The sequence below is a fragment of the Dendrobates tinctorius genome, unplaced genomic scaffold, assembly GCF_039654945.1.
Source record: "Dendrobates tinctorius isolate UK_male_01 unplaced genomic scaffold, ASM3965494v1 ptg000121l, whole genome shotgun sequence".
Lineage (NCBI taxonomy): Eukaryota > Metazoa > Chordata > Amphibia > Anura > Dendrobatidae > Dendrobates > Dendrobates tinctorius.
Genome location: NW_027361789.1, coordinates 1022334 through 1037365, shown reverse-complemented (window position 1 = coordinate 1037365; position 15032 = coordinate 1022334). Strand labels below are relative to the sequence as shown.

General features: G+C 46.2%; 1 protein-coding gene across 2 annotated transcripts in view; it reads right to left on the bottom strand.

Moving 5' to 3' along the window:
• The window catches only part of SLC9A7 (solute carrier family 9 member A7), a 180957-nt gene that overhangs the window by 96458 nt on the left and 69467 nt on the right, over positions 1-15032 (bottom strand). For both annotated transcript variants that reach the window (XM_073541453.1, XM_073541454.1), the window contains exons 3-4: positions 9678-9755; positions 7529-7605 (exon numbers count right to left, since the gene is read on the bottom strand). In XM_073541453.1, coding sequence (XP_073397554.1) covers positions 7529-7605; positions 9678-9755 — 155 coding nt within the window. The remainder of the gene's footprint in view (positions 1-7528; positions 7606-9677; positions 9756-15032) is intronic.

Below are 15032 nucleotides of genomic sequence, written 5' to 3'. Positions count from 1 at the left end.
CTTGGTTACCGCTGCCCATCCTCTGTCATGACTTCCTGGCCTTCCTATCGCGCCTACGTCGACACGCGGCCAGAGATCCCGCCCTGCAGTCGCTTATGGTTTATTCACACTGCGGGGCTGGGAATCTCGGCTACGCGCAGTAGTTCGTTCTCTCTCTCCTTTATGTTCTTTTCCATTCGTGAAATAAAGATCTACACTAATCCAATAATACCTCCCTGATATGGCATTGGGGGGGTTTCTTCTCAGACATCAACATCCTAAATCTAACACCACAGCACAGACGTTCTAACCTGCACTGTCATTACTCATCCATTAGCTCTCAGAAATGAATTATGTCAATGACCAATAATGGTAATTAACTCTAATATTCTAAATTATTTATAAAGTTACAGATCAGGATGGGTCTGGCAGCTCAAGATCCACAACAACAAAAAAAGAACACTGCTTTATAATATTTTTTTGTAATCTTTTTCATGTTCTTACAAACACTTGACGTTATTAAATCCATATTTGTCCTAAATACTGTATAGCTCACATTTCGTATGTTACGCCACTGTATGACTGTAGATAAATAACTGCCCTTCATATTTGTAGGCCTTTGGCCAGGGAGAGGCATGTCTGATAGAAAAGGTAAGGAAAGGAACATCTCGTCATGACTGATGACCACTCACAATTTGGTCAGTTTGTAAACGACTTACTAAAGAGGAGTGGATTTAACACAATTCCAAAATCGCTTGTTAGCATTTCTTTTCTTGGGACTTTCGATTCACAGTGAAGTTACTCTTTGAGAATGTCCTATATTATACTCTAGATCAGTGGTTCCCAAACTCCAGTCCTCGTGGACCCCAACAGGTCTTGTTTTCAGGATTTCCTCTGTATTTCACAGGTGATGGAAGTATCATCAAGGCATCAGGAATTCTCTCACATGTGTCTAAGAAGTAAGGTTTCTCCTTGCGGAGAGTGACATGCCAGCTGTGGCTTGTCAAGGTAAGGAGACTTATTCGCCATGCAATGCTCCTCTGGGAAAATAATATGCAAATTGCCTCTTCAGAAAGAAAGAGGACTTTTACTCTACAGCGCCACCTATTGGTAGTAGCGATCCTACAAGTCACAATCAACCCTTTAACGAGTCTTGTAGTATGACTTAGGATACAAGCCAAATCAGAATCTCAATTTGCAGACACGGTGTTTCGAGCTGTTGGCTCTCGTCAGTGCAAAGTATGAGATCTGATTTGGCAAGGTCACCTTGCCAAATCAGATCTCATACTTTGCACTGACGAGAGCCAACAGCTCGAAACACCGTGTCTGCAAATTGAGATTCTGATTTGGCTTGTATCCTAAGTCATACTACAAGACTCGTTAAAGGGTTGATTGTGACTTGTAGGATCGCTACTACCAATAGGTGGCGCTGTAGAGTAAAAGTCCTCTTTCTTTCTGAAGAGGCAATTTGCATATTATTTTCCCAGAGGAGCATTGCATGGCGAATAAGTCTCCTTACCTTGACAAGCCACAGCTGGCATGTCACTCTCCGCAAGGAGAAACCTTACTTCTTAGACCCTAGTCCAGAGCCTCTCACCTTGCCAAATCAGATCTCATACTTTGCACTGACGAGAGCCAACAGCTCGAAACACCGTGTCTGCAAATTGAGATTCTGATTTGGCTTGTATCCTAAGTCATACTACAAGACTCGTTAAAGGGTTGATTGTGACTTGTAGGATCGCTACTACCAATAGGTGGCGCTGTAGAGTAAAAGTCCTCTTTCTTTCTGAAGAGGCAATTTGCATATTATTTTCCCAGAGGAGCATTGCATGGCGAATAAGTCTCCTTACCTTGACAAGCCACAGCTGGCATGTCACTCTCCGCAAGGAGAAACCTTACTTCTTAGACCCTAGTCCAGAGCCTCTCACCTTGCCAAATCAGATCTCATACTTTGCACTGACGAGAGCCAACAGCTCGAAACACCGTGTCTGCAAATTGAGATTCTGATTTGGCTTGTATCCTAAGTCATACTACAAGACTCGTTAAAGGGTTGATTGTGACTTGTAGGATCGCTACTACCAATAGGTGGCGCTGTAGAGTAAAAGTCCTCTTTCTTTCTGAAGAGGCAATTTGCATCTCACATGTGTAACACTATGGAAATCCTGAAAACATGACCTGTTGGGGTCCACGAGGACTGGAGTTTGGGAACCACTGCTCTAGATTTTCTACAGACCCTACAGCAGGGGTTTCCAACCTGTGGCTTGGGAGCTACATGTGGCTCACAGGTCCAAGATATGTAGCTTGCAGTTATCTGCCAGCTTGGTGAATTAGCACCTTGTCCAACATCTGGCTTTGAAGATAAGGTCTCCAGATGGTGACTTATGTGAGCAAGGGTACCATTACACTAAAGCCCCCGTTACACATAGCGATATCGCTAGCAATATAGTTGTAACGTCACCGATTTTGTGACGTAGCAGCGATATTGCTAGCGATATCGCTATGTCTGATACTTACCTCCGACCGGCTCCCCAGCTGGTTATCGCTGATCGCGCGAGAACGTCCTGGACCATTTCTCGTCGGGCGCTTCCTCTGGCGCCGACGAGCGACGCGTGGACGCGGGCAGGAGGACGTCAGGATCGCCGCGTCTGACAGGTAAGTAGCGACCCCCGACCCCTGCGATGTCGCTGGTGAGATCTGCCTGTGTGGCAGCTCTCTAGCGACCACGCAGCGATGCACCAGCGATCCATATCGTTGTGTAACGGTACCCTTAGCGATGCACCAGCGATCCCGACAACGATATGGATCGCTGATGCATCGCTAAGTGTTCGCTAGTGAGCTGCCACACAGGCAGATAAATATTGTAAGTTGGGGATATGATGATACTGCTAGTTAGAAGAGAGCTTAAAGCTGGATGCAATAGTGTAGAGTGTCCTTCATTTGAGAATATCAAATGGGAAGAAACACAATAATTGAAAGCTTCACATATGTTCTGCGTTTTGGAGAAGCTCGTTTTTATAGTGCTTGAAAAACCACAATATTGTAATCCGAACGCTGCTAACTTATTCTTCTGCTTCTTCTTACTATTATTATTCAGTTGATTTTCCGCAATTAATGCGGCCTGAACCGCTACAAGCACAGACTCCGTTGAGGTGTCGTTTCGAAGCCAGCGTCCACGAGTGGTGTGCTAAGCAATTTTCGTATCGATCGGATTTGTAGTTTTTGCGCAATTTGCGTTTGAAAAATTTTTCCTCAATGCAATTCAATGAGAAAATGTTGCCATAGGTAAAACATGCCTTGAGGCGATTGAAATGGCAGTTAAGCTTATTGATATGCGCAGGCAGACCCGTTTACTATGCCAACGCCTACGAACTTTACATGACCCCCCCAGGACACAGTTTCTGCCAGATAATTTCAGCTCTTAAAGCGAAACCCACAGCACAAATGCAAATCTAGCTTCATCACATGACGCATGCCCCTGAGAGAGAATGTGCGCCAAAGTGGATTTAGAAGCCCAGTGAGCCAAACTGGCTCTTAAATGGCCGACGCGCCAAAATGAGTCTTAAAGGGCCGGTGCACAAAAATGAGTCTTAAAGGGCCGGCGCGCCAAATTGAAAGCTGAGTGACCCCAGGCTCCAAATCGGAGGCTGATCGACCCTGGCCTCCAAATCGGACGCAGAGTGGCCCCGCTCACCAAATCGGACCCAGAGTGGCCCCGCCCACCAATTCGGACCCTGAGGGGCCCCCGCCCACCAATTCGGACCCTAAGGGGCGCCGCCCACCAAATTGGACCCAGAGGGGCCCCGCCCACCAAATTGGACCCAGAGGGGCCCCGCCCACCAAATCGGACCCAGAGGGGCCCCGCCCACCAAATCGGACCCAGAGGGGCCCCGCCCACCAAATCGGACCCAGAGGGGCCCCGCCCACCAAATCGGACCCAGAGGGGCCCCGCCCACCAAATCGGACCCCGAGGGGCCCCGCCCACCAAATCGGACCCCGAGGGGCCCCGCCCACCAAATCGGACCCCGAGGGGCCCCGCCCACCAAATCAGACCCCGAGGGGCCCCGCCCACCAAATCAGACCCCGAGGGGCCCCGCCCACCAAATCAGACCCCGAGGGGCCCCGCCCACCAAATCAGACCCCGAGGGGCCCCGCCCACCAAATCAGACCCTGAGGGGCCCCGCCCACCAAATCAGACCCTGAGGGGCCCCGCCCACCAAATCAGACCCTGAGGGGCCCCGCCCACCAAATCGGACCCTGAGGGATCCCGGCCACCAATTCAAGCCCTGAGGAGCCCAGGCTACCGAATCGGATCCTGAGGGGCCCCACCCACCAAATCAGACCCTGAGGCCAAAGTGGCCCCTGAGAGGCACCCACAGTTAAAACGGATCCTGAGTTGAAAGTCTTGCAGGGGCAGCAGGCAAGTCTCTCTTAAAGGGGCAGCCCGGGCACCATTTCAAAGCACTATCTGTACTTCCTTCAGGAAATACACATCTAGTTCTTCTGCTGCTTCTTCTTATTATTATTCAGTTGCTTTGCCGTCTGTGGAGGGCAGAGCAAAACACTGCAGTGCGCAGGCGCTGGGTCTCTCTGACTTTTCCCGGCGCCCAGGGCCGCCATCAGGGCATTACTGCCCTTACTGATGTAAGGGGCCTGGTCATCAGCAGTACACAGAGGAGCCCGCAGATCTGGGGCCCCGCTCTTGTGCTTTTGCTGATCAGGCCCCATCGTGCACTAAAATACGGTGCACTACGGCGCACACGTCGGCGCTGGGGCCCAGGAGACTTTTTGGAGGTGTCCACAGCCGGCTTTCCTAGTTGGCTGTGCAGCTCCTGCTCGGCTGTAGCTAGAATGTATGGGCTCCCTGCAGGTCCTGACTACAGCCCATACAGTCTAGCCATCTCAGTAGTGAATGCGCTAGAATGTATGGGCTCCAGGGAGGTCCTCACTGCAGCCCATGCATTCTAGCTGCTTCACTGCTGAAAACACACTAGATGCCCCGGGAACGATTAAGGTAAGTATAAAAAATGTTTTTGCTTTTTTAAATGGGTGAGGTGGGGGGGGGAGTGAGACTGCAGATCATGAAGTGTGTTTAAGGGGGTACTGCACATGGTGAAATGATAGGGGACTGAAAATTATTAAGTAAGGGGGATGGCAAATGATGAAGTGGGGGTGATGGGGACTGCAAATGATGAAGTGTGGGTGATGGGGACTGAAAATGATGAAGTGGGGGTGATGGGGACTGAAAATGGTGAAGTGGGGGTGATGGGGACTGAAAATGATGAAGTGGGGGTGATGGGGACTGAAAATGGTGAAGTGGGGGTGATGGGGACTGAAAATGATGAAGTGGGGGTGATGGGGACTGAAAATGATGAAGCGGGGGTGATGGGGACTGAAAATGATGAAGCGGGGGTGATGGGGGCTGCAATTGATGATGCAGGGGTGATGGGGACTGCAATTGATGATGCGGAGGTGATGGGGACTGCAATTGATGATGCGGGGGTGATGGGGACTGCATTTGATGATGCGGGGGTGATGGGGACCTCAAATGATGATGTGGGGGTGATGGGGATTGCAAATGATGCGGGGGTGATGGGGACAGCAATTGAATTGAAGGTGGGTGTGGTAAGAGAAAATGGTGAACTGAAGGTGGGGAATAGGGAGAGCAAATAATGATGACTTTTGAGGGTGGGGAGTAAATGATGTATTGAATGTGGGGAAGAGCAGTTGATAATGAATAGAGGGTGGGAGAGAGAAGACATGACAATGAACTGAGGCAGAAGGGGCATGTGAAGGTCTGCATTCAGATGTGTAGTGTAGAAGAAAGGGAAAAAGTGGTGAATGTGCTCTGGAAGTGGTGCTCCAGTTTACTGTGTTATTTTAAGCAGAGACGAGTCCTGGCTGAAAGAAGTGATGGCGGTCTGTGCTGGATTAAATAGAAAAGCAAGGATGAAGAACTTCAGCTAGAGATGTCACTGGTGAGTCAGTGTGTTACCTGTACACTGACACTATACACTGTATACTGTATACAGTATACAGAGGTCCTGTGCATAATGTCACTGGTGATCACTGTATTACCTGTACACAGACACTGCATACTAAGTACAGATCTCCTGTGTATAATGGCACTTATGGTGAAAGTATTTTTTTTTATTAATGATCAGTTAGTATTCAGTCACTATGTGGTGGTAATATGCTGTCCGGCCATGGTGTGGTGGCATTTGTTCCTTGTATGTGCTATTATTCGATCACCATGTGGTGGTAATATGTGGTCTGGACATGGTGCAGTGGTATTTGTCCCTTGTATGTGATAATGTTTGGTCACTGTGGTGGTAATATGTGGTCTGGTCATGTTGTGTTGGTATTTGCTCCTTCAATGTGGTATTATTGGTCACCATGTGGTGGTAATATGTGGTCTGGACATGGTGCAGTGGTATTTGTCCCTTGTATGTGATATTGTTCGGTCACTGTGGTGGCAATATGATGTCTGGTCATGGTGGTATTTGTCCCTTGTATGTGGTATTATTTGTCATTTTAAAAATTGAAAAATAAATAAAAATATACCTAAATTGTATTGCATATTTTAACAAATGTTTAATAGGTTAGAGTAGAGTAGGGCCCGGCCAAAAGAGTATACCTTGTTGTCGTGGCAGATTAAAAAATCTTTAGGCCAAAACAAAAGCTGCTGTGATTAGTTTTTCCAAGACAGAGCGGTGGGTCTGTGGACAGTTCGAGGGGTGGAGGCAGGGCTGGGGTGGAGCCTGGGCGGAGTCTCAAGGGGGCCCCAAAAATTTTGCCTGTACGGGGTCCCGAAATTCCTAGTGGCAGCCCTGCCGATGCCTGCGCATTGCAGTACTTTGGTCTTCCCTCAACAAGGAAGATAAGTACATCTGCGCAGGAGTGCGATTCCGGGGAGCCTGTGAAGCAAGCAGGACGGCGGCATCGCAAGAAGATGGGAGGTGCCGTACCTGCAACACCCATCGGGCCGGACCTCCACGGGTGAGTATGATAAAACTTATTTTTCTTATCTTTCAGGTCGGACCAGGGGCTTATCTACAGCATTATAGAATGCTGTAGATAAGCCCTGAAAGGCAGCTGCAGTATCTTATATCGGCCAAAACTGCTAACAGGTTCGCTTTGTTTTTTTTCCTCTTTATTCACTTTTTTTTTTTTTACATTAGACAAAAAAAAAAAATAGCAAAATTAAAAAAGCCTAAATATTTACCTTTTCAGAAGGTAAACCTGTGGTCTGGAAAGACGCAGTAACACCTCCTTAGTGAAAAGATGAATTAAGTTTCCTATTCTTTAGGCATCTAGCTATTTAACATAAGTATTATATGTAATAAATTCACCTTTGTGCCTCAAGAGCCAGAAACTGAACACTATAGAGAGTGTATAAATAGCAGAAATAAGTATAAATATAGCATCACTGCGAGCACAGAAGCCGCAAGACATACAGTTACTAGGCACAAGCAGAGAGGAGATTTTCAGCTGCGCAGCTGGTGCAGGAACGTGTGTAGATCATCTGCGCCGGCACGCTGCTATGACTCACCCAATGATGAAGCACGAGACTGCAGTACCAAAGAAAGCATAGGCCAGGATGGAGCCAATGTTTCTGAAGAAGTGTCTCTGAAAAGAAAAAAACATGTTGGACTTCAGCACTTTTCCGTTTGATTTAATAAACGGGAAACACACATTCCTATGGGAATCAGACGTTAGGTGAGAAGATATGGGAACTATGCACTGCCATTTAATGGCGGCTTCCTTAGAAATTCATATAGGCATGTCCAAAGCTTTACCGTACTTTTGTATTAAAGGGCTCTAATATCTCTAACATTTAACTAAGTGAAAACTCATTAAAAGAAAAAAAGAGTTACGAGGTCGAAGTATAAAATTGCACCGAAGAAATATGGTGAAAACATTTTGACCCCAATTCATCTTTTCTATCACTTTTTATAGACTTCGGCCCTGATTAATTAGGATTTGCACGCCAGTCTAAATGAGGGCCGTGTAGGAATAAGATGCTGCTAACGCAGGAGGAGGCACATCACTTAATTCAGTGCATTTTATTAGTGGCATGTGCCTCGGCAAAAACGTTACTCCAGTCAATGACTGGAGTAACATTTCACTATTGATGAATTGGAGGGGCGGACACAGCTTCTCCCCAGCTCCGTCCATTTTGGCGGCGCTGCCTAAAACTGGCATGAAAGTGCAAATTGTTTGAGCGACTCAAAAGTTTAAAAGCGAGAAACTTTGCAATTTACCCGTTTTTAATCATTAATGAACACTTTAATAATTTACATTTATGATGGCTTAGCCGTCATTTTTCCATCGCTGGCATCTTTGCGCTATACTTTAGAGTACATACAGTTTTGGGGGTTTACTTTTTAGCTGCTTCACGGTTTCCAAATGCTGATGTGGTTATAAGTAGTAACAAAGGCCCGAACACGTGCAGAGTCATTTCGCTTTCACGTTGCTCTGCACAATGTTCATTCTTTGTACAGTTTTGCTTTTTCAGGTGGATTACTGGTAAAATTTGCCCGAAAAAAAGATATACAATGTGAACATACTTTACTGTACAATGAAAAAGTCACAGTTTTCCAATACATTTTTTTTTCTTTTTTTTAATTATTTCGGTAGGGCAGTGAACGGTTTATTAACCAAGTGCAATAAATCTATTTTGCACTTTCACAGGTAAACGGTAAAATTTCAGCATGGAAATTGCGCAGCTAAAACTTGCACTTTACAATTAAAAAAGCTAGATGGTTTTCACATTGATTCATAGGTGGCAAGAGTGCCATCTAGTGGTCATTCTGTCTACAACATTAAACAAAGGTTCCTATCAAAATTGTTATCCTCCTAATATAACGCAATCATCATATTATAAAACACTGTGTGCTTACAATTGTGCCTTTCTACCCAGCTAATTCTTCAGTTTTCCATTAGTTCTATGACCTCACAAGATTAAAAACTGACTAGCTGACTTCTAGCTCTTTGCAGAAACGGGAGGTCAATTTTCCCTGTGCGAATCATCACTGCAAAAGTCAATGTCGGGGAGGAGGGACGGAGCAGCTGGGTCAGGAGATGGAGGGGAATGATTTCTGCAGGGACAAGAGATTTCCTGTTTCTATATAGAGCAGGGAAAACAGAAGAATAAGCTGGGTAGAAAGGCAAAATGAGCAATTGTAAGTACAGAGTGCTATATCAGATCACATGTAAAAAATTTGTTAAGGATTATAGGAAGCCATTGATTGCAGATTTCTGGCCCATTTTTGGGATTGTGTGAAATTCTCTGTTTTTTCTTGGTCCCAGAGATAGAGGCCTTACTATTCCATTCTAATTGTTATTGTCTAAAAGGGCGTGGCACACAATATTCCATGGAGGCATGTCTTTAAGGTGATTTGCATTTATACTCAGACACTCCCATTGGTTAAAAAAAAAAAAAAAACCAGCATAAAATTTAGCACTAAATAAAAAGGGCCATATACTCAGGTGAGCAGAGGGAATAAAATATGAGCAAAAACACCCACTTCTGATCTGCCAACAGGTTTTCTTAAAATATATATTTCGCAAACACAGAATAACCAACAGTTTTATTAAACAAGTTTTTGTTGAATATTTCTCAATCTCACAGTGCATCAAATAAAAGAGAGGCAAGAGAGATAACCACCGTTCCAAATTAGAAGGAAATTCAGACTTACTTTTTTTAAGCTGTAACCAGCATGAAAAATAATAGGTGGCAGTAAAATGTTAAAGAAGACTTCTGGGTCAAAGGTCACCTGCAAGAAAAGAAATTCAGATTACATTGGTACGGGAATAGAGAATTAATCGAATGTTCACTGGGGAGCTAAACACATAAGAAGATCACATCCCTCTTAATGGATCTAAGCTCATTAAAGGGGTTGTCCAGCTTCAGGCTCAATTTATGTGACTGCAGACTTGTGAATCCTCACATCCGCGTGCACTGCGCAGTGACGATTCTCTGGTGCCGATAGTGGGCGGTCATGTGGCCACAAGTATGAGATTTGAATACTTCTGGACACATTCCGACTATACGTGTCCGGCCTCAACCAACACAAATGTATCGAGCAAGGCTGCGCATATATAGTCAGCACGTGACTGCATGTATGCAAACGTTTTACTTGTGGTCACACACCCACCGCCGAATCTGGAGAATCCTTACAGCGCCCATTGTGGATTCACAAGTCTGCAGTCACAGGGTGTGATCACAGAACACATGACATGATACTCGTCATTTTTTTTTTTAAGGGAATTTGGGCTGTTACCATAGTGAAATGGTCTACTGTGAAACATCTTACAGGGAACTGGTCACCATGTTATAGAGTATGGGGAGCTAATTAGATTTATACAGTGGCTCCCAAAAGCCCTTCTTGGCATTTTTTGTGTGTTGCTACCTCACAACCTGGAATTTCACAGTTTGAGGGTTTGAAGTTTATATAAAGCACATGCCTACAACTGTGAACATTTGCCTTTAAAATGAAAAGGAACCCAAACAACAAATAGGATAAAATAACTGATAACTTCACTGTGTATAACTATTCACCCTACTAAAGTCAGTACTTTGTAGAGCCTCCTTTTGTGGCAATTACAGCTGCAAGTCGCTTTGGATAAATCTCTGAGCTTTCCACATCTTGCCACAGGGATTTCTGTCCATTCCTCAAGGCAAAACTGCTCCAGCTCCATCAAGTTCGATTGTTTCCTCTGGTGAACAGCAATCAACAAGTCTGACCACAAAGTCTCAATTGGATTAAGGTCTTGGCTTTTATTTGGCCACTCTAAAACATTTACATGTTTCCCCTTAAACCACTTGAATGTTGCTTTAGCAGTATGCTTTGGGTCATTGTCTTGTTGGAAGGTGAACTTCCGGTCCGGACTCAAATCACTGACAAACAGGTTTTGCTCAAGAATATCCCTGTATTTCGCACCATCCATCTTCCCCCTCGACTCGGACCACTTTCCCTGTCCCTGCTGCTGAAAAACATCCCCACAGCATGATGATGCAACCACGTTTCACTGTGGGAACAGTGTTCTTGGGGTGATGAGCTGCGTTGCTAGAAATTTTATTTTGATGGACAAAAACTTGGTCTCATCTGACCACAGCACCTTCCTCCATACATTTAGGGAGTATCTCATGTCTTTTGGCAAACTCAAAATGAGCCTTACAATTTTTATGTGTGAGTAAAGGCTTTTTTTTTCTGCCCACTCTTCCATTAAGGTCACCTCTATGGAGTGTATGGCTTATTGTGGTCATATAGAACTCCTTGCCAGGGCTGGGAGTTGTGGTGGGCGGCACTCTTGGCAGGTTTGGCATGGTATCATGTTCTTTCAATTTGACGATAATGGATTTGATGGTGCTCCAAGCGATCAGAGATTGGGATTTTATTTATTTTTTTTAAATAACCCAACCCTGACTTGTACTTCTTAACACCTTTGTCCCTGACTTGTTTGGAGATCTCTTTGGTCTTCATGGTGTTTGGTTAGTGGTGCTTCTTGCTTAATGGCGTTGCAACCTCTGTGGCCTTTCAGTAAAGGTGTGTATATACTGACGGACCATATTCCACTTACATTGCACACAGTTGGACTGACAGCCTTCCTTGTATAAGTTTGCACATAGAAAAAACTGCCAATCACCGATAGGACCGCCCCACTGGACCGAAAATCACAGAAAGAGCAGAGGTTTAAATGATGGAAACATAAGTTATCACTCGTTATTCACAAAACTATCAAACCGCTCAGCTTCCCCTGCTCTATAACAAGATGCCTGCAGATTGGGCTGAATTTTCATGGCAACAAGTTCCTTTTACTAAAACCAACTAACGTCGATATTGACGATTTTGGACAGCAGTCTAATGCATTGGGGGGCCCAGACAGATGTGAGCATGAGATAAAAATCTCTAAAAGATAAGCCACCGCCAGAGACGTCTGGCAGCAGCTCTCTCATAGCATAAAAGAGCACTTGGCAGTGTGAGCTATGGGAGAGTTGGGCAAGATAGCTTCAGACCAAGTTATGGGCCAAACCGTCACTCGACCAACCGCTCTCCAATGTGTATCGGGGGAGGCTTAACACCTATTTTCTGCTCTAACATCAAAATGGTAATCGAATATCTATTATGGCTTTGCTGTCACTCAACCAACTTTTGACACAGGCACCTCTTTCCCTGAAAGGAGAGGATAATTCTATTGAGGGCAATCAAGCTGCTGGGAGGCGATACAGTCACTCACCCAACTTTTATCACCGTCCTCTGATAACATCTCATTTCAGAGAAAGAAATAGTGGAGACAGAAGTAGGGATTGTGGCAGCGGCCATTAAAGATGCGGGTGGTGGGCACAGAAGATGCAGTCACTTTTCCATCACCCTCTTGAAAAGGGGCATCATCATGGGACATCATTGCTAGAAGCTATGGTACGTGATGGCAGCGCTGACCCCTGAAGACATACTGTTTCTGGAGAAGTGATAAAAGCTGCAGGGACGTGCAGGGCCATTCATATCAGATCATCACTTTAATGACTTAAAGGGGTTATCCACTACTAGGACAACCCCTTCTTGAACAAAAGGTTTGGACCCCATAAAATAATAAAGCCTATACTCTCCTCACGTGACGGCGCCGGTCCCGTGGTGTCGGCACTCGCGGCCTCAGGCCTCTTGTGCGGTTGTTGTGACTCCTGATGCCGGCGCCCAATCAGTGCTGGCGTCACTGACCCCGCCTTCGGACAAATTGAACATGAAGAGGAAGAACGGGCTGCAGCTGATGTCAGACTGCCTCTTCCTGAACAATTTTGACAGAAGGCGGGCAACAGAGATGCCAGCACTGATTGTGTCATAGCAGCACAGGAGGGTAGTATAAGCTTTATAATTTTATGGGGGCCAAGCGAGGGGTATGAGAAGAAATTGTCCACTACTTGGACAAATATTCCTTAAAGAGTAACTTTTTATAATTTTGTCTAGCATGGATCGTTATGAAACTTTGTAAATCACTTTATTAAGGGATTTGTCTTAACTACTGTAAATACAGTGCATGTAAGTAGTTTCCAAACCATTTTTTTTTATAAAACCATAGACTTAGAAAAAATGTCAACTATTACAGCATATTGACAAAACAGGGATTTTTGTGATAAACTCACCGTAAAATCCTTTTCTCCGAGACGCTCATTGGGGGACACAGATACTGTGGGTGTATGTTTCTGCCGCTTGGAGGCTGACACTAAGTGAAAAAAAGAGGTTAGCTCCTCCTCCGCCGTATACACCCTCGCCCCTATTGCGGGCGGAAATCAGTTTGGTGCCAAAGCAGTAGGAGGACAACAAAATCAGCCTTAATACAGGTACAACATGTCTAGAAAAAAGACCACCCTTATATCACATAAATAAATGCGTATAAATTAAACAAAATAGAAGCCAACTTGGCTAATAGGGTGGGTGCTCTGTCCCCCAATGAGCATCTCGGAGAAAAGGATTTTACGGTGAGTTTATCACAAAAATCCCTGTTTCTCCTTCGCCTCATTGAGAGACACAGATAATGTGGGACATCCTAAAGCAGTCCCTGGGTGGGAGATTGACTCACCGATCCAAGCTACATGCACCTCTTGTTTAAAGGTGCCCCACCGCTGCTTGGAGAATCCTTCTACCCAGGCTCGCTTCCGCCGAGGCCTGAGTATGGATATTATAATGTTTGGCAAATGTGTGCAGGCTGGGCCAGGTTGCTGCCTTGCAAACCTGTTCCGTCAAAGCCTGGTGCCAAAGCGCCCAAGAGGCGCCCACGGCCCGAATAGAGTGCGCTCTGATTCCTGCTGGAATCGGCGTGCCTCTAATGCGGTAGGACTCCTGAATAGTCAAACTAATCCATCTGGCTATGGTCGATTTCGAAGCAGCGAGTCCCTTCCTGGGCCCTTCGGGGAGCACAAACAGCGTGTCCATCTGACGAAAGGGTGCCGTCCTCGACACGTACTTCCGGAGGGCTCTTACCAGGTCTAACGTGTGAAGGGCCTTTTCCACACGGTGCACCGGTGCTGGACAAAATGAAGGCAAGACAACATCCTCATTAATGTGAAATGAGGACACGACTTTCGGCAGAAAAGGAGGGGCTGGTCTGAGCACCACCTTATCTTTATGGAAAGTGAGGAACGGAGCTCGGCAGGATAGGGCAGCCAGCTCTGAAACCCACCTGATAGAAGTGATGGCCACTAGGAACACCACTTTCCAGGAAAGGTACCTCAAAGAGACATCCTGAAGTGGTTCAAACGGAGCTTCCTGCAGAACTCCCAGGCATCCATAGGCACCTTATAGGAATGTACCAAGTGGGAGACTCCCTGTATGAAAGTCTTAACCTGCAAATTGGTAGCAATTCTGCGCTGGAACAGGACGGATAAGGCCGATATTTATCTCCTGAGGGAACTTGGGGCCAAGCCCGAGTCTAGGCCCGACTGGAGAAAGGCCAAGATGTTGGAAATCGAGATCTCAGTGGAGAAACACTCCGGCCTCGACACCAAGCAAAGAACACCTTCCAGGTGTGGTGGTAAATTCGTGCTGAAGCGGGCTTCCGGGCGCTAACCATTGTAGCGACCACCTTTGCTCCCAAACCCTGCCTGGGTTAGAATCCAAGATTCAACGGCCATGCCGTCAAACACAGGGCTCCTGAGTCCGGGTGGCAAATCGGCCCTTGAGAAAGTAGATCTGGGCGCTCTGGCAGTCGCCAAGGAACGTCGGCTGGCAGCTGCATTAGATCTGCGTACCACGCTCGACGGGGCCAGTCGGCAGTGGCAGCGGGGGAACAGGATATGGGAGGCGGAAGTGGTTCCATGGCAGAACCAACGCATCCACAGCAATTGCTAGCGGGTCCCTGGCCCGAGCGATATATGTGGGCACCTTGGCATTCACTCTGGACGCCATCAGGTCCACATCCGGAGTTCCCCACCGTTGACAAAACTGCTGGAAGACCTCGGTAAGTAGTGACCACTCTCCGGACACAAGACCCTACTGGCTGAGAAAGTCTGACGCCCAGTTTTCCACGCCCGGGATGTGGACTGCCGAAATCACCCT